This window comes from Copadichromis virginalis, linkage group LG14 (genome assembly GCF_057382275.1).
Source record: "Copadichromis virginalis isolate Kocher_CV1m ecotype Utaka linkage group LG14, C_Virginalis_male_GT1.1, whole genome shotgun sequence".
Taxonomy (NCBI): Eukaryota; Metazoa; Chordata; class Actinopteri; order Cichliformes; family Cichlidae; genus Copadichromis; species Copadichromis virginalis.
Genome location: NC_140631.1, coordinates 27879854 through 27901054, shown reverse-complemented (window position 1 = coordinate 27901054; position 21201 = coordinate 27879854). Strand labels below are relative to the sequence as shown.

Below are 21201 nucleotides of genomic sequence, written 5' to 3'. Positions count from 1 at the left end.
CAGCAATTGAGGGTGAAATTTAATCTTCCTAATTCACATTTTTTCAGATTTTTACAGTTAAGACATTTCATCAAGGCATCTATTCCACAATACAATTTGATTCCTCGAAACTCAGTGCTTGACAGCTTCATGTCAGTTGAGCCCTATACTAGAGGTGCTGTGTCTCGCTTTTACAGGGCCTTACTAGATATATACAGTCCTTCATCTAATACTTTTAGGGAGCAGTGGCAGGAAGTCCCATGTACCAGTCATTAGCCTGATGGATAAACTTAAGTGAAATATACTCTGTCTTAACATTCATGTATGCTGTATTACCACCTTGTTGACTTGCTGTCCACCTTCTATTGTGTTCTTTTGAAGGTGATTGTTGTATACTGCTCAATTATAAAATCAGTAAAAATATATTGAAAAAAAAAAGAAGAATGGTTTGTTCTACTATTCGTTCGTTGTTTTCTAAAAGGCATTTGGACCAGACTTAAAATATCTCATCACAGATGGCTGGTGTTTCTTCAGGCTCTGACTGTCACGGTCTGACTGGGGCAGACCGTATGTGTTGCAGAGGAGGACTCAAACGCAGACCAAAACGTGGTGTGGATTAACAAAACAAGCCGTTTATTGAGGTTAGCAACGAGGGTACAAAATAATAGGGCATCGGTGAAAACTAAACAATAACCTAAACTGGGTGAACTAATAACAAAACATGAAAAACCTTAACCATAGTGAACTGACATGGGTACCTGGAGATGAGACATGGATGAGCAGACGACCTGACAATGGCATGCAGAAAACAAAGGGCTTAAATACATACATGAGGTGATCAGGGGAGGTGGAGACACATGGGGGAAACAGCTGACAGACATAAACCTAATGACAGGACCAGGAGAGGAAAGCTAAATACAATAAACAAAGAACACATGACATTGTCAGAATAAAACAGGAAATACTAAAACTAAAACATGACAACACAACTTAACAGACCTAATATGTGATGAATAAATACAAAACCCCAAAACATAGAAAACCCAGGAACAATAACTGCCTAAACTAAAGGCAGATAGGAAATAACACAAACTAAATCACATAACAAAATGAGACAAATACAAACATGAACTCAGAGCGCTGGGTCAGAGACCCAGCCTGTGACACTGACTCCAGAAGAGGGAAGTTAGAAGGTGAGCCTGTCTAAATGGACACGTTTATTTCACATCATGGAACACGGTTATAACCGTTGCAATCAAAATGACATGGGAAGGCACTGAGTTCAAATTCTGAATGGAGCTCTGAGCGGTGGAAAAGTTTTACATCAGTGAAGCAGCTGCCAAAAACCCCTTGATATTGTTTCACAATGGAAGAAAAGGTATTACTGCCATATGCCTCCCAGCCGTTCTTTTTTGTTGTTCTTTTTTATTTTTTCCTGTGTGTGTGTGTGTGTGTGTGTGTGTGTGTGTGTGTGTGTGTGTGAGAGAGAGAGAGAGAGAGAGAGAGAGAGAGATTTTCCATTATCAAAATCTAAGCAACGCAAGATATTTTCAATGTTTGCTGAAAAACTGTAAACATGCTATATCATATTTAGGTGGAAGCTAGCGAGCTAACTCCCTGCTAACTTCTAACTCCGTTAAATGCCATAATTGTTACACCTGGTAGAGCAGCCACACTGATCATTTTATTACATACGAAAGAATTTAGACAGTTTTTCAACTCTCAGTGATCAAGCAGTGATCATTTGACTTATGGACCTGCAGCGGAGTTTGGGCCCAGACACAGCTAAAGACCGGATAGTTTTATAGAGAAATGTAAATAGCTATTAATATGTGTTGGTTATAATACAATGTGTTATTTGTCCCCTGACTGCAAAGACTTGGGAGAACAATTTAATAAAAATAAAAATTACTGCCTGAAAAAATGCCTATACAAAGTAGAAGCAGTGAAAGTTACAAAATAGTTGTAATTTAAATTAAAGGAAGCTAAAAAAAAAAAAGGGGGGGGGGGCGGGGGGAAGCTGATTCACTTGTATTATAGTTTTAAAAAATGGATTTATATTCAATTTAATGAATGTTTGTGTCTGATTACATAACTCTGGAAATGACACATGACAGGAAAGTGAAAGAAGAAGGCAACAAGGATAACTTCCTGACCTATACATCACTAGCAACTCACGCCCTGTTTTTCAAAACTTTGAAACTAGGAGGACCAGACAGTCTATATCTGGTAAGAATTGGAAGTATTAAAGAGCGAGGGACCATTAAACCCAAAAGACACCACGCTGGGACTTGATGTGGATTCACTGACAGAATGCAGGAGAACTTGTCAGGTGAAAAACAGAACCTTACAGCCTATTTTTAATAAAGGTGTTTAATTTGATGTTTAGCAAATTTTGAAATAATTCTGTAGCAGTCTTTGCTAAAATATACAAAAAACAGGTGTTAAAAATTGTGCTGGTGTATTGCACAGTGTTTGTTTTCATGAACATTGTGCAAAATGGCATCAGCAAAACAACGCTGTTTATTTCTGATGTTTTTAGCCACTTCCTCCATACAGCATGTGGCTACACAAAGATTCACTTTTTCATGATTAAGATTCTTGAGCAACTTAAAGAAAAACAACTTCCTCTCCCATTTTTTTTCAGGCAACATGGAGAGAAATACAGCTTTCCCCCTGTTCGCTGGCAATCACAGCCACGCCAACAGCACTTGCGCCCGTGACAATGTTTTGAAGAATGTGGTTTTTCCCATTCTCTACTCCTTTCTTTTCCTGGTGGGAATGTCACTCAATGGTCTGGCAGTGTGGATATTTCTTCGCATCCCCTCGCAGTCTCACTTCATCATATACCTGAAGAATATTGTGGTTGCAGATGTCATCATGACCTTCACATTCCCTTTCAAGGTTTGCCACGCTTGCATTAGCAAATCTAAATGGGTTAAGGATTCATTGATGGTTAATTATAAAATTATTGGTATTTCATAGGTTATTTGTAAGTATTTTAATGTTTTTTCTCATCGTTTTAATTTCTAAGAAATGATTATGAGCCTGAGTTGTAAATATAATTAAGCAAACAAATTTGCTGTTGGTAAGTCAGAATCATGAGTTCTGAACTACAAAGAAATCAAGCAAGAAGTGATTAGTTTTAAATTGTAAGCCCCTAATGAATAAACATCTATTAACTCTAAAGATCAGATTTTTAATAAGAGAGTTTCCTGTGAGAGAAAATTAAAAGACAGACAATTTATGAACCATAAATTTCAGGGTAATCCAATGAAAATAGGTTCCATCAAACTTAGAGATAGAATTTGTGGTTTGAATGTGGAATAGGTGTTTGACAGCACAAATGTTTGTGTTTCTGCAGGTGTTGTCAGACTCCAACATGGCGTCCATTGGCCTACGGATATTTGTGTGTCGAGTTTCCTCCGTGCTTTTCTACCTCAGCATGTATATCAGCATCCTCTTCTTTGGCCTGATCAGCATTGATCGCTGCAGAAAGACCCTTAACCCATTTAAGGGCACTAATTCAACTCGGCTGAAACATCGAAAACTCCTTTCGGGGGCCATCTGGACTTTCCTCGTAATTCTCTGTCTTCCCAATGTAATCCTAACAAGTAAAACCCCGACTTCTCGATATTTCCAGTGCAGCAAACTGAAGACAGAGGGGGGGCTACGTTGGCATGAGATAGTAAATCATGTCTGTCAAGTGATTTTCTGGGGCAACCTGTTAACTGTGATAGTTTGCTACACTCTAATCACCAACGAGCTGTACCGTTCCTACTCTCGCACAAAGTCTCACAGCACCGGAGGCTCGATATCTCAAGCTGCAAGTCGGGGAACAGTTAGAAAGCCTCACAAAGCCAAAAGAAAAATGAATGCAAATGTGTTCCTGGTTCTGGCAGTGTTCTTTGTGTGCTTTGTGCCATTTCACTTTGCCCGAGTGCCATACACAATAAGCCAGACCCGAGCCAAAAGCTTTGACTGCAAACTCAAGCTCTTCTTCTTTCAGCTGAAGGAAAGTACACTTTTCCTCTCATCCCTGAATTCTGTCCTGGATCCTCTCATCTACTTCTTTCTCTGTAAGTCCTTCAGGACCACTCTGTTTAATACCCTGCACCTACGTCCTGGTACTTGTAGCTGGCTAACAGGAAGAGGATCAGATACCGACATGTGCAGCTCCCCTCAGGGAAACTCCACTGCTAGTACATAAAATCACTGGACCGGAGAAAGACATGAAGGCATTTATGATGACGTATAGTAAAAAAGTCAACTAAATCCAAATTCAACTGTATGACATGCTGCAAGGGACAGATATAGTGATCTAAAGCCTGTCACTGGCTGTAGAAGAGTAAGCCACGGCCCATATTTGTCTTTATTACCAACTCATAATATTACAAAAATACTAATAGCATTAAACCATATATTTGATTTTACACAGTCTTTCAAAACAATGTGAATCAGCATTACCACAATGAGAAGCTGAAACGAATCAACACATGTTCGCAGTGTTGCCGATGTTTGCTTTTCTAGTCTTCTTCTCTGTCACTTTTTCTTACTTCTTCTTTCTACTTCTGTTGAAGTTGGACATAACATTTTGGGTTTTTTTTTTTATTCTCACACTGTCAACAAAAGAAGAATTGAGAAGCAGTCATAATACTAACTTTAAGACTTCCAGAGAATATCTTACTGTGAAACTATAGCAAAAATCTGTATAATGAACCCTAAGTATTATATGCAATCGCCTTTTAATATACTGTGATGTCTTTATGCTGCACGGGGGTGCTTGCTGCTTGCATTAGCACTGAGTGAGATTTAAGGATAAGTAAACCATAGAGCAGATTATGCAGTCTTGTTATTATTGCTATTCTGAAGCATTAAATGAATTACAACGAAACTAAAGTTGGAATGGACATATCAGGGATCTCCAAAAACAAGCGCTGCTTTCTGTCATAACTGCATAGCAAAAAGATAGTTGTTTAAAAGGTTTGCAGAAACACATTATGAAACAAAAATAAAGGAAGTCAAGTGTTGATTACAGCTTTTCTGTGGCTTTTTCTCACACAGGCTATTATTCAACCCTGCATCGCTCTTTTGTAATTATTGTAGGACTGTCTACTTCTATAAAAATCTATTTAATTATTCACATTTCAAAACAATACCCAACTCAATTTTTAAAAAAAAGTCCAAAAGAGATAATACACATTAGTAATAAATGCTTGTAATAAAACAACCTCGATTTCCATCTTCATAAATCACTTCCCTCTGGCCTGAAAACACAAGGCCTACCAATATGTGTCATTTGAATCTGCTCACAGATTTGCATCTCTCTGGTTGAAAAGGCACATAGACACTTTCAATTCATTTTTTACTGCATTAATCTTTCATGTTGTGCAGTTTGGAGTTAAGGACTTGACCATTCCTTGTGGTGAGTGGCTTAACCCTATTTTCACTATTAGCTGAAGCTAAATATATATGTAGGACTGGTTAACATCAGAGTGATAAATCGTTCGTATGCTTAAATGTTGTTTGTTTAAAAAGAGCATAAGGTCTCTTTATGACTTAACAGTGCATTTGTATAGCTTCAGTTTTGTTTACCTGTGTCCCTGCGTGTCTCTGACTGAGAAAAACAATCAGGTCTGCTCACTCACACAGGACACGCGTCGGCTCTTCATGAATTCAAGCTGAAACATATTTACTGACATACATGTGTAACTCACTGAGAACAGAATCATGTTATTGCCATCACCAGGAACCAAACTGTCAGTAAGTACTTGACATGTTAAGGAACCTATGAAGCAAATGGTTTGTATTAGGCTGAAAGGGAAGCGCCTCAGTACACTTCACGAGATAAAGTAAGGTTGTGACTCAGTGCATCTATAGGTGATTGCATGTGTTATGTACTGCATTCAGTGAGGCAAAAATAAAACCTTCAGTGGCAAAACAGCCATCATTCAGGATGCATTCAAATAGTGTGGGGTAGCATTCAAAAACAAATCCAAGTAACAAATGTCTTCTAAACTATAAAAAATGTAAATCATGTCGAAGTGGGCAAAGTGGAAAAATTTACACTGCTACAAGTAATCTCGTTCCAGCTCATTTCACGCCCCATTCTCCACGTCAGACATGTCGGCCTTTGTGTGTTGTCATATCGCACATGAAATATCGCACTCTTGCATGATTCGCAGCTTATTTGTGTTTGCTTGTTGCACATACTGTAAATGCAGGCGTAGGTCCCCTCTCATGTCCAGTACTGCCATTCACTTAGCATGCACCTGGTGCATCGCATTAGTAATATTATAAGCTCTGAACTTAAAGAGACGCTGTGAGCATATGTCTGCTGCTACTTGCGTCTGTACAATTCATCTTTCAAATCATTGCGAGACAAGCCAATAACCTCTGGAGGGAAACTTCACAGATTTGGGGAAAAGAAGCATACATCTTCCTGTAGACAGCAATGTACTGCAAGTGTATGGAACTCCTCAGCCAAAAAACATCCAGGCTAGACTAGACTGGATTTCGACCAGACTAGAAAGCACTATGAGAGCAACTATGCACACAGTAACTACAGTTAGTCTGCACATCTGCAGTGTAATGAGGCCTTAGTGGGAGAGAAAGGTTGGTTTTGCCAAAAAAAAAACCAGACAAATGCTTAGTTTGATTTTGACCCCTATGTATTTTTTACCAGATATTGACGATGTCAAACAGCACAGAACACCTCTCCTCTGACTGTCGCTCTCCCAGCCTGGTGGCCTTCCACATAGTTCTCTTATATCTTTTATTCTTCATGTTTCCTATTGCATTATTACTTAATGGAATAGCAGGTTGGGTGTCTTTACATCTAGACTCCACTTCTACCTTCATAGTGTATCTGAAGAATCTGGTGGCTGCTGACCTTCTCATTACACTCATGATCCCACTAAAGGCAGCCAGCATGCTTCCGGGTGCAACAGTTGAGTTTAGGGCTTTCATCTGCCATTATGCTGGCGTCTCTTTCTACTGCTCTTCGTACACAAACATTGTATTAATGGGTCTCATCAGTTTGGACCACTTCTTCAAAATTGTTCGACTACGTGGAAAAGTCCTGGGGCAAAATATGAAGTTCAGTGTAATAATGTCCACCTTGGTTTGGATTCTGTTGTTTGGTGGTACTGCTATTCCAAATATCTTTCTCACTGACCAGGTTCCTGCTACTCAAACTGATGATTTATGTACGTCTTTGAAACCCCCAGCTGGCAAAAACTTCCATAAATATGTGGTTTTATTTATGGAGATTCTTTTCTGGTGTGTCAACATACTGATTGTGTTTTGCTATATCTGCATTACCATGAAAGTGTTGCAGTCCTTCAGAAACTCTGGGAGCAATAACAGACGGGGAAAGAAGAAAACCAAGCTGCAAGTCTTCTTGATCCTTCTTATTTTTTGGGTGTGCTTTGTGCCACTCCACATAATATTCCTATGACACAAAATGAATTCTCTGACACTGATGTCTGCACTCCAACATGGTTAAAGATAGTCAGTGAATTAGCCACCTGGATGTCTGCTATCAGTGCCTGCCTAGACCCTCTTCTCTACATCTTCCTGTGCAAGGAGTACAGAGAAAAACTAGTGGAGATGAAGAAAAGTATCTGTGCTGGTGTTCATTCTAGTGACAAAAATGTGATGTCACAGTAAACAAAGTGGGACAAAGGCAATTTTCTGTATTTGTGAACCTTTAAAAACTGAGATATAAGTATTTGATCTTTGGTAAAAAAAAAAAAAAAAAAAAAATTGGGTGAGTGTTTTATGGTAAATTTATTCAAATCTGACTTACTCAGAAAACAAAACCATAGCACGCACTTTTGAGCTTTAAAGTTTGTATTGTACCACCCTCTAGTGCCCCGATAAGGATTAGCATCTATTGAGAGTGAAGGTCCCCCAACAGAAATAAGACAATGCATAGATAGATTAATAAATGTTATGTTGCTTGCAAAATAAGTACAATGCACTGTAAATTTACAGTTCTATTCTAGCTAATCAAAGACTCAGCAAATCTCAATTTGCCTTTTGTTTTAATCAAAGCTGTGTGTTTTTTATACATACATGTGCTGGTTATTCTACATATGTATATAAATATACAGTTCAGATTATTTCGGGACCACTTAAATCACAGACTGGAGCTTTAACAATGAAATATTCAAGTTGAAAATCTTCACTTAGATTAATTTTGAAATTTGTTGAGAACCAAAATCATCAACTCTGGATTCTAAGGGCTGGGTTCAAAATCACACACACACACACACACACACACACACACACACACACACACACACACACACACACAATTCAAATTTTTAAAAAAAATGTTTTACTTACATAAACACGTAAATTCAGTTTCTTATTTTCCCGATATATATAACAATAACAATATATGTTTTTATAAGTTTTTTATAGTTTTCTAAAATATTTGTGTCTTCTTTTTTTGTGACAGCTGGACTAATTAATGTGTTAAGCAATGTACATCTTCTTTGAATGGGTGAATATGTGGATGCTTAGACAGATGGATAGATAGATGTAGTTTATCATTCATTTCAGTGTTTTAACTCAATTATCATCTGTTGCTTTGTTTTTCACACACCATAGAAAGATAACTCGGCTTTATATAAATGCATTTTTGCCGCACAAAAGAATGTAATTGTGTCTTTTATTATAAGAGCTAAACTGCTACTGCTAAGCGCTAACCACAAGAATTCTCATAAATCTTTTTTCAAGATATAATAAGATTACTGTTAAAGTGCACTATTGAGTTGTCAGAATGTAATTCATGTAATTCTTTTGTTAGAGTTAATTTCTTATTTAGAGACTTTTATAGCCTGTGTAATTTTTTTCAAAATCTTTAATCGTTCTCTAAGGAATAAATGTGTATATGCAACTGTGTCCTCTTTGTTCTTCAGCAAAAGTCCGCTCTCAGCACGATGAACTTTCTTGACAGCTGTTGCATTTCCTTTTGTTTAAGAAGACAACAAACTTGGCTGTAGGGCTTTTGTGTTTGCTTTAACATCTGATATCATGCTTTGGTCACTTGCTACATGATTGTCAATTTATTTCTTGAACTAACTAGTGCAATAAACAACCCATCGATGCAAATGCAATCAGTCTATTAAAAACACTGTAATAATATTTTTTCAGAAGAACGCTTATTTCCTACATCGGCAATAAAAGTCAAAACTATGATGAGTGGAGAGTAACTTTGAGGATGACGAGTTACATAAAACACGGGAGTTAGAGGTCTTTTCTATACACACCCATAAATGCTTCAATCTAAAAGTGAGGCAGATGTAGTGATGTGTGAAGTCTATATGCAGGCACTAAAAATCATGGGTCACCCTGACTACACTGGTTCACCCCATTGAATTTCAGGTCTAATCACAGTTTACACTGCGAGCTGGATTTATGGCATCTGTTTTGTTTCTCGGCAGAGAGCAATAAGCTGTTATTGTTTTTGCATGTGCTCTGATAAATTACCAGACTCACAGCTGAATTTGTTTGCCATGAAAATCAACAGTATTTCTTAAGCGCCTGCCATGTCAGTGCATTGTCAAGCATTATCTTGTGCCTTAGAAGAACCACTCAAGTCATCAACTGTAAGTAATTCTCAAGATGTGCTCTTATCTTTATTTAAGACTATAGTGTTCACTTTGGTAGCATAATCAGGGGTGACAAAAATAACCTCTCAACTAATTACTTCTCAAGAGCAGTGTAATAACACTGAATTTAGTCTACAGTTGTACACTGAAAGGATTTTTCTGTTCTAGTTTAGAATAATTCATTAAATATGTCCTGCATAGCAAAGTTAAACAGAGACTTTTCTGTAAGAAATATATATGTTTCTAAACCAACAAACATATTTAACCATTTAAACAATGTATAGAGTATTTCTTGGATTAGTCATGTTTCTATCAAATCTCCTTTGTAAAGGCTATAAAGAGAATGAATTATCCTGCCAGGATAAGGATGCATATAATCTGTAGCATTTGGATTATAATGTATTTACTTTTTGATTAGCTTTCATAACTGGGAATTCAGAACAGTAATTAACACTGAATACAGTTATTGAAGGACGTCATTTATTTGTAATGGAAAATTGAAAATAAAATACTGGTAATAAATAAATGTATTTAAAACAACATAATAATACACCACTGCTTTTGCCCTGTTTAGCCTGCAGCTTGGACTAAGATAAGCAAGAGATAATGGATGTCACGTGGGATGCAGCCTTTCAGAGTAATCAGAGTGAGTAAAGAACTCAAAATATCAAAGTAATAAAAAAAAGTCATGAATTGTTGAACATTAAAGTGGACTTGACACTTTACATGTATTAAGGCTAATTTACACCATGGAACCCTGCTCTAAAGACTGTCACTGTGTCACTGTAACAGAATCACTGGGTTGGTTTGTTGATTGGTTGCAGGTAATAGACTTGAATTAGTTTATGTTAGCTAACAGTAACAAAGCCAACAAGTAAGTGGAAAAAAAGAAAACTAAAATTGGAAAGCAGTCTATGCAGGGCTGTAATAAGGAATTTTAAAAAACCTGCAAAAAAAACAAAACAAAAAAGGATGCGCTGTTTACTTTAACTCTGTGTCTTTTAAGCAGTAATTTGTTTTTAGTTGCTGTCTAGCTGCACTGAAATGCAAAAATCTGTCTGTTAAACATGATGTTAGAGTTTGTAGAGCACTTTACAAATGAGGACCCTGTGGAGGAGATCCTGTTTGAGTCAGGTGCACCGAAGTCAGAAACTTGATTTTTCCTGTCATTTTTCCTATCCACTGGTGTACTAAGCACGGCAATACCCTGATGTTCACAACATTCGATCAGTGCTGTTTTATGCAATAACATTTTGTGGAATCTCAAACACATCCAAACAGTTTACAACATATCAGGTTACTACATTCACCACAAATAACCCTATAAGTTTCTTACCAAAGCATGATCAGGAATCCTAACATAAAAAAGTCCAAATCTAATTGAAAGAGAGGATTGTTTCCCTGCGGACACGCTGGTGGATATAAGGATTCCCAATTTTGCTTTGGTAAATGGCCTGTATTTGTATAGCGCTTTACTAGTCCCTAAGGGCCCCAAAGCGCTTTACACAACCAGTCATCCACCCATTCACACACTGGTGATGGCAAGCTACATTGTAGCCACAGCCACCCTGGGGCGCACTGACAGAGGCGAGGCTGCCAGACACTGGCGCCACCGGGCCCTCTGACCACCACCAGTAGGCAACGGGTGAAGTGTCTTGCCCAAGGACACAACGACCGAGACTGTCCAAGCCGGGGCTCGAACCGGCAACCTTCCGATTACAAGGCGAACTCCCAACTGGATCCTGTGCAGTAAATCAGCTGTTCCTAGGACTGCGCTCTTCTGGACAGAGATCTCCGATGTTGTTCCTGGGATCTGCTGGAGCCACTCGCCTAGCTTGGGAGTTTGGGGAACTGACTGCTCCGATTACCCCTGGGACCACTGTTACCTTCACCCTCACATCTTCTCAAGCTCTTCTCTGATCCCTTGGTGCTTCTTCAGCTTCTCGTTTCCCTTTTTCCTGATGTTGCTGTTATTTGGTACACTACGTCGATCACTACGGCTGTCTTCTGCTTCCTGTCTACCACTATCATGTCTGGTTGGTTAGCCACCACTATTTAGTCTGTCTGTATCTGGCAGTCCCACAGAATCTTAGCTCGGTCATTCTCCACCGCCCTAGGCGCGTCTCCTATTTTGACCTTGAGGTTTCCAGGCCATACTCGGCACAGATGCTTCTGTATACTAAGCCAGCTGAAACACCAAACTGAATGTCAGACTCCAGCTTGGCTCTCATCGACACAATCCTCATTTATAAATGCTCTACAAACCATAACATCATGGTTAACCGGTGGATTTTCCCATTTTAGTGCAGCTAGCTAGCAATGAAAAAACAATTAATGCTCAAGAGACAGACAGTGAAAGTGGACTTTTATATATAAATATAAAACTTATTGCTGCAGTCAAGGGCAGCATAAATTTGACCTCCTTACACTGCATATCAGTTCCAGTTTCCTTGTTTTTCACTCAGTTATTGGACCTGTCACTAGTTAACTTACATAAACCTATTTAAGTGTCTTAGCAGCAACTAAACAACTAACTAACCAGTGATGTCACTTTCTGTACTGGCACAAACTGGCACTAAACACGTCCTGAAAGCTTTCACTTTAAGCACTTAAATCCAACTACACAGACAGTTTTAAATCTATAACAGTTTTTTTGTTCAGTAGCAATGATACATGTAGTGTTTCATGTCCATTCAAGTTGAATGCATTCAAGGAACAATCTGTTTAAAATTCATACGTTACTAAACAGAGTATATAGGGATTTTCTTTTCTGGAACTATGGCCGTTTAAAACATGTTTTCCTTCTCTAGGTGGAGCGATGCCAACTGAGACAGCTCAAAATGATTCAAAGTGCCAGAGTTTCACTTACAACCCAAATGTTATCCCAGCCCTCTACTATCTGATGTTCCCTTTAGCCTTGTTGCTGAATGGTGTAGCAGCCTGGGTGTCCCTACACCTTAAGTCCACCACCACCTTTGTGGTGTATTTGAAAAATCTGATTGCTGCTGACACTTTAATAACCTTGATCGTCCCATTCAAAATTGCATCTGACTTGTCGGGTGCATCACAAATTATATTCAAACTGTCATGTCGTTATTTCAGCGTCGTTATGTACAGTCTAATGTACATATGTATTGGTTTGTTGGGTTTAATCAGTGTAGACCGTTTCTTCAAAATCATGACACCCCACGTAAACTTTGGCCAGAATGTGACATTTAGCAAAGTGATAGCAGGCTTAGTCTGGATAACAATATTTGGAGTCTCAGGTTTACCAAATATAATTTTAAGTAATAAATCACCCAACTCGACACAGGTCATTACTTGTATGCAAATGAAAGGAACAGAAGGAGTTGTATATCATACAAAAACAGTGATTTTTGTCAATATTTTCTTCTGGATTGTCAGTTTGGTCATTGTGGTTTGCTACATCTGCATCACAAACAAAGTCATTGAGTCATTTCGAAACTCCGGCAGCAATAACAACCATGGAAAGCAGAAAATCAAACTACGTGTTTTTCTTGTTATTATTGTCTTTTTTGTGGCGTTTGGACCATATCACATAGTCAGGATCCCATACACGTTTCAGCAAGTCAACTATGCCAGTAATTCCTGCTTGTTTGAACTGAGCAAATTTGCCAAAGATGCCAGCCTTTGGCTTGCCACCACAAACACATGCATAGATCCACTTCTCTATGTCTTTCTGTGCAGAGAGTTCAAAGAGAAACTGGTATCTTTGATGGCAGATGTTGCCATCTCACTTAAATTGGCTTCAGCACCAGACAAACCAGACACCACTTTGCAACAGACTAAATTCTGATAGATCTTACGAAATAGTATCCCCGATTAGATCGGCTCAGATGTTATTGCTGTATTGAACTTAATTATTCCTGTATTTATTAACATTTAATTGCATTATTTACTCTTTTAAATCGTGTAAAATTGTCCTTTTAGTACTAAATGTACCACATGAAGAGTTTGAAAAACTGTAACATGAAACGCAACAGAGTGAAGTGGTATTTTCATGCATATTTTATGTAAAGGTAGCACTTTAATCAGAAGGCGAATGGAGACAACGCAATTATCATGCAAATCATCTGTCTTTCATGTAGATGTTTTGTAATGACTGTGGTTAAAGTAAATAAGGTTCATGGCAATAAAGAGTTTGTCTAAAATACATTTTTGTATGATGTTAAGCATGTATGCAACAAGTTTATGTCCTACTGCATTGCTTACTAATTATTAATCTGCTAAAATATATGTCTGTATATTCCATCTGATCTCACTGAGCTTTTACTTATATATTTTTCTTTGTGTGTGCCAAACTGACTGTTGGTTCATGGAATTATATTGTGTTTATCTGTCATGATATGTATCTACATGTGTGATGTGTGTTAAGCAACAACATCATTTGGAGACTTGTAATAGAAACATTTCTCAACTTGCTTTTGCAGCTGTCATAATTCTTGGTTCAAATCCAAACAAAATCCCACAGGAAGTTATTTTTGCAATGTTCTCAGAATGTCCTATTTTTAACAAGAAAGTGAGAGTGGAAGGGGATGGTCAATCAGTCAGTTGTTGTTGTAATTTGATACTATTTACAGAAAATACACGCTATTTCAAACAGGGGCAATTTATAATAATATCATTTTCTTCCCAATTTTTTTTACATTAATGCATCATGGTAGAGCTTGCTTGCTTTCAAGTGAAGTCAGTCAGAGCAATGTGCAAGCTTTGCATGTTACTGTTGCCCACTAAAACCACAGCTGGTGGAGACTTTTTGAAACAAGGCGTAAGTATTGAACATTAGTTGCGAGGTGGAGCGAAGAGCTGTAGGGTGCAAGAGGTCTGCAAATAAGGCTGTGGCTGTGGTGTTCGCCTCTTAACAGCTACTAAGTCTGACGCAAGCTAGCGGAGGCAGAGGGACTGGCACGGAGTAGAGCAAGCCTCTCAGCAGACAATTGGAACAGGAAGCAAGGAAGGAAAGGGTCTTTCACCCGGAGGAAGACTGGCAAACTCATTGGGATTGTGACAAGACAGCCACACATTAGCTCCAGGGACCACCCATTGTAAGAGCATCAAACACACACACACAAAAACACTTAAAAAGAGAGAGTCAGAAGGGGAGGAAATACCAAGAAAGACATAAAGATTCAAGACTCAAGCCAGAACCAGTATTCCTGGACTGATTAAAGAACTAAAATAACAGCAGGAGGTTTTCAGTTTTATTTTTTTTTTTATTTTCCTTCATTATTTCCTGTGGCTAAGAAGAAAAAAGAGGAATTTGATATTTCACTTCTTCCTTTTTATGAAACATTGTATTTTCCGTTGCATTTTGTCATTATTCTTCTCATGCCCCACCTAAACAGACGATAAAGACACAAAAAGAAGGTAAGACTCAATTACTGGCTTGTCATGTACATCTTGCAGATAAATTACTTTGTGAAACTGGGCACAAATACTTAATTTGCCTAACAATGTAACTTGCAGAAAATCTAATTAACATTTGAGTGCACACTAAACCAGACAAAGGTTTGAAAGCAGTGTGTATTAGTTGCCATAGTCCATGTGTATAACCTCAGTGCTATTCTTCAGAGCAAAAAGAAGAGAGGACATAGGGAATATAGAATGAACAGAAGCTCAGACTGTGCATTTAAAGTATATATTAAGTCTGTATCTACATGACTACAACAAACAAAGTATTGGTATTTTTAAGTAGAGGGTAGGAAGCAGCTGTAACATTCAAAATGATCTGATAATTCCTGTTGTCAATTTTTTTGTAACTCTTGTCATATAAATGAATAAACATCTGTCATATAAGTAATTATAATAATAAAGTACTTCAGCTACATTTTCTTAGGGACTTTTGAGAGATAGACACAATAATGCTATAATTATCTCATATTAATTGTAGAAACAGCATATTACAGTGTTTTTATCATTTCTTATGATGTCTCTGTCATCTTTTTTTTCACTCTCTCATCCTGTCAAAAGCCAACTAAGGATCACAGTATGAACAACACCCTGTCCAACACCACCTCCTTCAAGTGTGTTCGGGATACCAGCATAACAGCTGTGGTTTTCCCCTGCCTATACAGTGTCCTCTTCATAGTTGCTCTGATACTAAACTCCCTCGCTGCATGGATCTTCTTCAGTATCCGAAGCACTTCAACATTTCTGGTCTTCCTAAAAAATGTGGTAAGACACCAAGGCTTTTGCTTTGTAGGTTTACTCTCCGCTGCAAAGTAAGGAAACAACAACAAAAAAAAAAACAGCATTACAATAACAAGGTTAAAATTTGCTCAACAACAGGTGGTGGCTGACTTGCTCATGACTCTGACCATCCCTCTGAAAATCTTAACGGATGCAGGTGTGGGTTCCTGGCAGCTACGCGCCTTCCACTGCAGATACTCTGCGGTGCTCTTCTACATCACCATGTACATCAGCATCCTCTTGCTGGGTCTCATTAGCTTGGACCGTTACCTGAAGATTGTCAGGCCCTTTGGGAAGTGTGCCCTTCAGCGGGTCCATGTTGGTCAGATACTAAGTGCAGCTGTTTGGGTGGTAATGCTATCATTAGCGTTACCCAACGTTATTCTAAGTGACAAGCCGCCACGGCCATCTGGAAACAGACTGAAGTGCACGTCCATGAAGAGCCCGGCTGGCTTGCTGTGGCATGAAGGTTTCAACTACTTCTGTCAGGTAGCTATGAATTAAGGAAACACTTTGAAATTTAAGTAAACATTCATATTCAACCTCCTTCCATAAAATTTCAGAACCAGCTGTTCTCCTTTAAATGTATCCCACAGATGACACTGCTGTCAGCTTTTTAATGTTACTCATAAGCATGTGTGTAAGCAAATTTCGCACAATAGAGAAGTGTTGCTATTAATATATCTGAACTACACAATCAGCTAATTTAAACAGAATACACGATGTCCTTCTGCAGTTATTAGAATCTTACTGCTACTGCTGACCTAAATTAATTGGAGAAAAGCTGTGAGGTGCTCCTCTGATTTCCCCTTTTCTTGTTTTGTTTTTCTAGGTTATTTTTTGGGGGACGCTTGCTTTGATGGTAGTCTGCTACACATTCATCAGCAAGAAGGTTTATGAGTCATACAAAGCCTCAAAGAGTAGATCTCGGGGTGCCAGTCGCAAAACCAAAGCGAAAGTCTTCGTTGTAGTGGGTGTGTTTTTCATCTGCTTTGCACCATTTCACTTCGTCCGGGTTCCCTATACCCTCACCCAAACACGGAGCGCAACAAGTGACTGCAAGGCTCAGAATGCCGTCTACTTTGCCAAGGAAACCACCCTGTGGCTTTCAGCAACAAATGTATGCCTAGACCCGCTTATCTACGTGTTTCTATGCAAGGTGTTCAGGAGAAGACTGACTGCTGCACTCTGTATTAAGTCTCTCCAAAAAGGTTTTGACTCAGCCACATCAACGCAACTTGAGATCTCACAGATAGCCTACAGTAAAAGGCTGTCACACAACGGCACGTCAGAAGCCAGTGAACAGTGCACTCTGGGACACAATTAATAACACCCTGGAAGAATGTTTATTTTGTATATAGTAATTCCTCCTAATAAGACGGTTGTAAAAAAAAAAAAAAAAAAAAAACATGTAAAAACGAATGCAAGTTTATAAGAAACTGATGAGTAGACAATGTGTCAAAGAAGGAAAGCCAAAAAGTCTCTGTGAGCTACGACTACTGCTTTTCATACAGTACTAACCAAGTTTCTTTGTTTTTTGCTAAGTCATCCATCACATTTCCTTGCTTGCACTTGCTGTCATTTACACTTCCTCTTTTCTAATCTTACATAAACTGCACTTTCCCTTTGCAAAAACTTTGACGTGGTGAAGATCTTGACAGCACAAGGATTAATAACAAGGGACTGAATAATCATTGAAAAGAAGAATAATAGACTTTAACAAACTCTGCTTCCAGTAATTAAAATGTTACTATCAGTTTAATAAAAATTATATTTTTCATGCTGCAGTTGCACAGTGTTCACTTTTATGTACTTTTCTGAGGCTAACAAAGCTCACACAAGCATCATTGGTGGGTAAGCTAAAAAGCAAGCCAAAACATATACAACAATAGCTACATACAAATAGATGAGGTTTGAAGTTAAGTTTAGGGGGGCTACCATGAGTCGTAAATATGTCTTGAACTAGCGTTAGTCATGAAATTGAATTTGTGTATTCTTTATGTTGGCTTCTGAACACAGACGATTCAAGTATGAGAGATCGTGAATAAGAGATCATGATCTTGACAAAATGTTGTGTCTGCATCAGGTGATAAAGTGCGCTGTTTGCTAATCAGAAGGTCAGTGGTATGGTCCTTATCTTTAGTCTGCTTAAACTGAATTGAAAGTGAATATTAAAAATGAAATAAAACCAAACATAATGGCAAATATAAAATTGAAATATCTGTTTTGGGAAACGTAAATACTGGTGTTAGTCAGTCTGTCACATCTGGTACTTAAAGAAAAGATGCCAATTAAATAGAAAGAAAAGGTCAGTGCATTATGAAAGCTTGACAGGAATATGGTTGAGAAACACAGACCTTCAAATAACTTTTCATGGTGTTTAATTATTTGAATTATTTGTTTGTTTGTTTTTTGCTTGCACACTTTACACTAAATGATAGATGACAATATTTACCTATCTAATATCAGTGTTATTTCATATTTGGGACATTTTTTGAAAAAAACAATGAAGGTAAAAAAAAGAACAATGAACAACACCCTGTCCAACATGAGGACAGAAACGCAGACACATAGCGCATTGTAGGAGATCAGCTATTTGATAACAACCACTGCAACCCAACTAGAACAACGCCCAGCAATGCTGCAAGAATTTCCAAGTATAGTATACTGCCTTTCACAATGCTGCAGCAGCTTCTGATGAATTTTCAAATTGAACAAGGGATGGGAAAAAGAATACAGATCTGGAATTAATGGACTTTTCCCCACACTACCACACCCCGAAGATGGGCTTCTGGACATTCACAAACTGGTTCGGCAGAATTAATGTCACTTCCCACCTGATTTATAATCCAGTCTGCATGTGGGTTTGATTAATATAATAATGAAATATGATCTTTCTCCACCCCACCCACTGTCGGTTACGATAGAGGCTGATATTTGGGCAGGAAATTAATGAGCTACTGAGTGGGGAGAGTAGCAACTGCAGCCGGGGGAAGGACCATTCATCACCTTCAGATTAAATCCTCTGACAGATGATAGTAGTGAATTATGAGAAATACTAAATTACATTCATGGAAATTAAATAAACCCCCCAAAGATAATGTTACCTACCCATTTCCACAGAAACAGAATTCTATGACTAGGGATCTATAACATGAGGTAGGGACTGACATTTACTTGCATGGTTGTGTAGCTCACATGTCAGCAAAACCAGTAATGTCAAGGTCTGCACTGACAGACCGTGTGAAGGCTGAAATGTGGACCCAAAAGCAGACATGTGGAAACAAAACTTGATTTCAACTAAACATGAAACACGAAACATGAAACATCTAGTACCTGAGCTAGACGAACAGACGACAAACAAAGGGAAACTCACACAATATATACACAGAGAGGTGACAACAGCTGGGATGAATGGACATGATGACACAGGGGGAGTAAAACTAAACACACTGAACACAGGATGAGAGACTGTCAAAATAAAAAAGGAAGCAGGAAAAATATGGAGCTGAGCGCGAACACACTTGTCAAGTAATGTTTTCATGTTAGAGCTGCCAACAGTTTTAAAACACTCACTGTGATTTTAGGAAGTTTATTAGACAATTAAATATGTTAGGATGATATATTTATATTGCACGGAATCTACATTTGGTTACAATAAAGTAAAAAAAATCTGAAAAAATATATACATAGAATCAGAATCAATTGAAGTATCTCGGGGTCTTGATCACGAGCGAGGGGAGGAGAGGAGAGCAGGAGATCGCCAGACAGATTGGCGCTGTGGTGCTGCAATGAGAGAGCTGAGCGTAAAACATCGAAAGGAGCCAGTTGAGGTGGTTAGGGCATCTGACAAGGATGCCTCCTGGGTGAGGTGTCGGGGGATGTTCCACTGGGAGAAGGCTCTGGGGCAGACCCAGGATATACTGGAGAGATTATATGTTGCAGCTTGATTGGGAACAGCTTGGTGTTCTGCCACACAACCTGGAATTGGTGGCCAGAGAGAGGGAGGTCTGTGCTTCTCTGCTTCAGGCTGCTGCCCTGAGACCCATCCCCAGATAAACAGAGGAAAATGGATGGATGGATGGATGGATGGATGGATGGATGGATGGAGTGATATAACATTGGGGGTTATTAACAGCATTACTCTGATAAAGAGTGTGATTACATTATCACATCATATGAGAGTTTATTTGCCAAGAGTCTGTGTCCAAAAATGTTATATCCACTTCAAAGACACTGACTCCTCAACCTGTATCTGTCTCCTTTCACAAAACAGTGGACAGTCAGCCTACACTCACTACAGATGAACACCGGGTACAGTTTATGAGGTGACCTGCTTGAGGGTAAAAACATAAAATACCACAAAATATCGAATTGGCACGAGTCATGCCGTTTTCATCAACGTGAGCATTCTGCTCAGCTCTTTCTGATTTGCATAAAAGATTTATAGTCCAAAGTTGGGCTGTTATACAATTGAAACTTCATATATCAAATATGTTTCAAGATGATCGGTTGACCCCCTTTTAGGCTTTTTTTTTCACGCTATGAAATGTTTAAACATGAAAATCTTGAAAACTATTAAAAGATAAAATCCTGGTCTGTCACTGGTCTGTCTTACCATCAAATCAGCGTCTGTAATTTGAGATAAATGTCTGAGTATTGGTTTTTGAAATACAATTTATCATATTTGCTCAATCTAACGTGTAAGTGTAATGAAAATAGCATTTGTTTATTTTGTGACTATCAGCGCCCCCCACCCACCAAGTTTTTGTAGTTTGTAGTTTTGTATAGTTTTTGACATGTTGATGACATGTTGGGAATCACCTGTCAGGTCACCTGACAATTCAATTCCAATATAGGCGATTTAGCTTTATTGCTTTATTCTTCCATCTCCTATGAAGAAATATAGTCTTTACAATTTTCATTAACCTTTATTCTCACCATCTTTGAATCCGGTGACCAACGAAACTAGCTATCACAATAGTTTAAGCTTTTAAATTAAAGTGACTACTTTATCTGTCCAAAAATACTGCCACACTTTTTACTGTAAAGTTTAAAACCACTTGAATCCGCTTTCGTTTCTTCAAAGAAGAATTTTTAAACGCAAACTCCGCTCTTCTTTTTCAAAACATCCCTAAAAGACCATCTTTCGTTTTTCAGGGAAAGGTGATCTCAACAGTAGCTTTTAGCGTCTAATATTTCATGCTACATCGTGACAAACGTTACTAAACCTTACTAACTAACCGTTTGTGCTCACTGTGTAAGACGAAACCTCGTCTGTTATTTACACTCATCCCACTCCGCTCAGCTGACTGTGCGCGCTCCCGAGGCGTACGCCAGCTTCACTGCGAACATAATGCCACGTGACGTGCATAACGGGTCATATGAC

At 38.4% G+C, this 21201-nt stretch overlaps 2 protein-coding genes and 2 pseudogenes across 5 annotated transcripts; all 4 read left to right on the top strand.

Moving 5' to 3' along the window:
* The first annotated feature begins 2179 nt into the window (after positions 1–2179).
* LOC146694145 (P2Y purinoceptor 12-like) lies at positions 2180–5043 on the top strand. The gene is made up of 3 exons (XM_085430282.1): positions 2180–2311; positions 2627–2883; positions 3344–5043. Exons 1-3 carry the CDS (start codon positions 2293–2295, stop codon positions 4187–4189), a joined length of 1122 nt encoding a protein of 373 aa, XP_085286408.1. The 5' UTR covers positions 2180–2292; the 3' UTR covers positions 4190–5043.
* A 1630-nt stretch (positions 5044–6673) lies between these two features.
* On the top strand, positions 6674–7650 carry LOC146694144 (P2Y purinoceptor 13-like; annotated as a pseudogene).
* A 3019-nt stretch (positions 7651–10669) lies between these two features.
* On the top strand, positions 10670–13419 carry LOC146694143 (P2Y purinoceptor 13 pseudogene; annotated as a pseudogene).
* A 988-nt stretch (positions 13420–14407) lies between these two features.
* On the top strand, positions 14408–17602 carry LOC146694142 (P2Y purinoceptor 13-like). Of its 4 annotated transcripts, XM_085430280.1 has the most exons (5): positions 14408–14668; positions 14969–14990; positions 15594–15797; positions 15912–16301; positions 16645–17602. In XM_085430280.1, the coding sequence occupies exons 3-5, from the start codon at positions 15612–15614 to the stop codon at positions 17137–17139; spliced, it is 1071 nt and encodes a 356-aa protein (XP_085286406.1). In that variant the 5' UTR covers positions 14408–14668; positions 14969–14990; positions 15594–15611; the 3' UTR covers positions 17140–17602. The 4 variants fall into 4 exon arrangements, with proteins under 4 accessions (XP_085286406.1, XP_085286407.1, XP_085286404.1 ...); XM_085430281.1 differs by lacking the exon at positions 14969–14990; XM_085430278.1 differs by having other exon boundaries at positions 14408–14990.
* The last annotated feature ends 3599 nt before the right edge of the window (positions 17603–21201 follow it).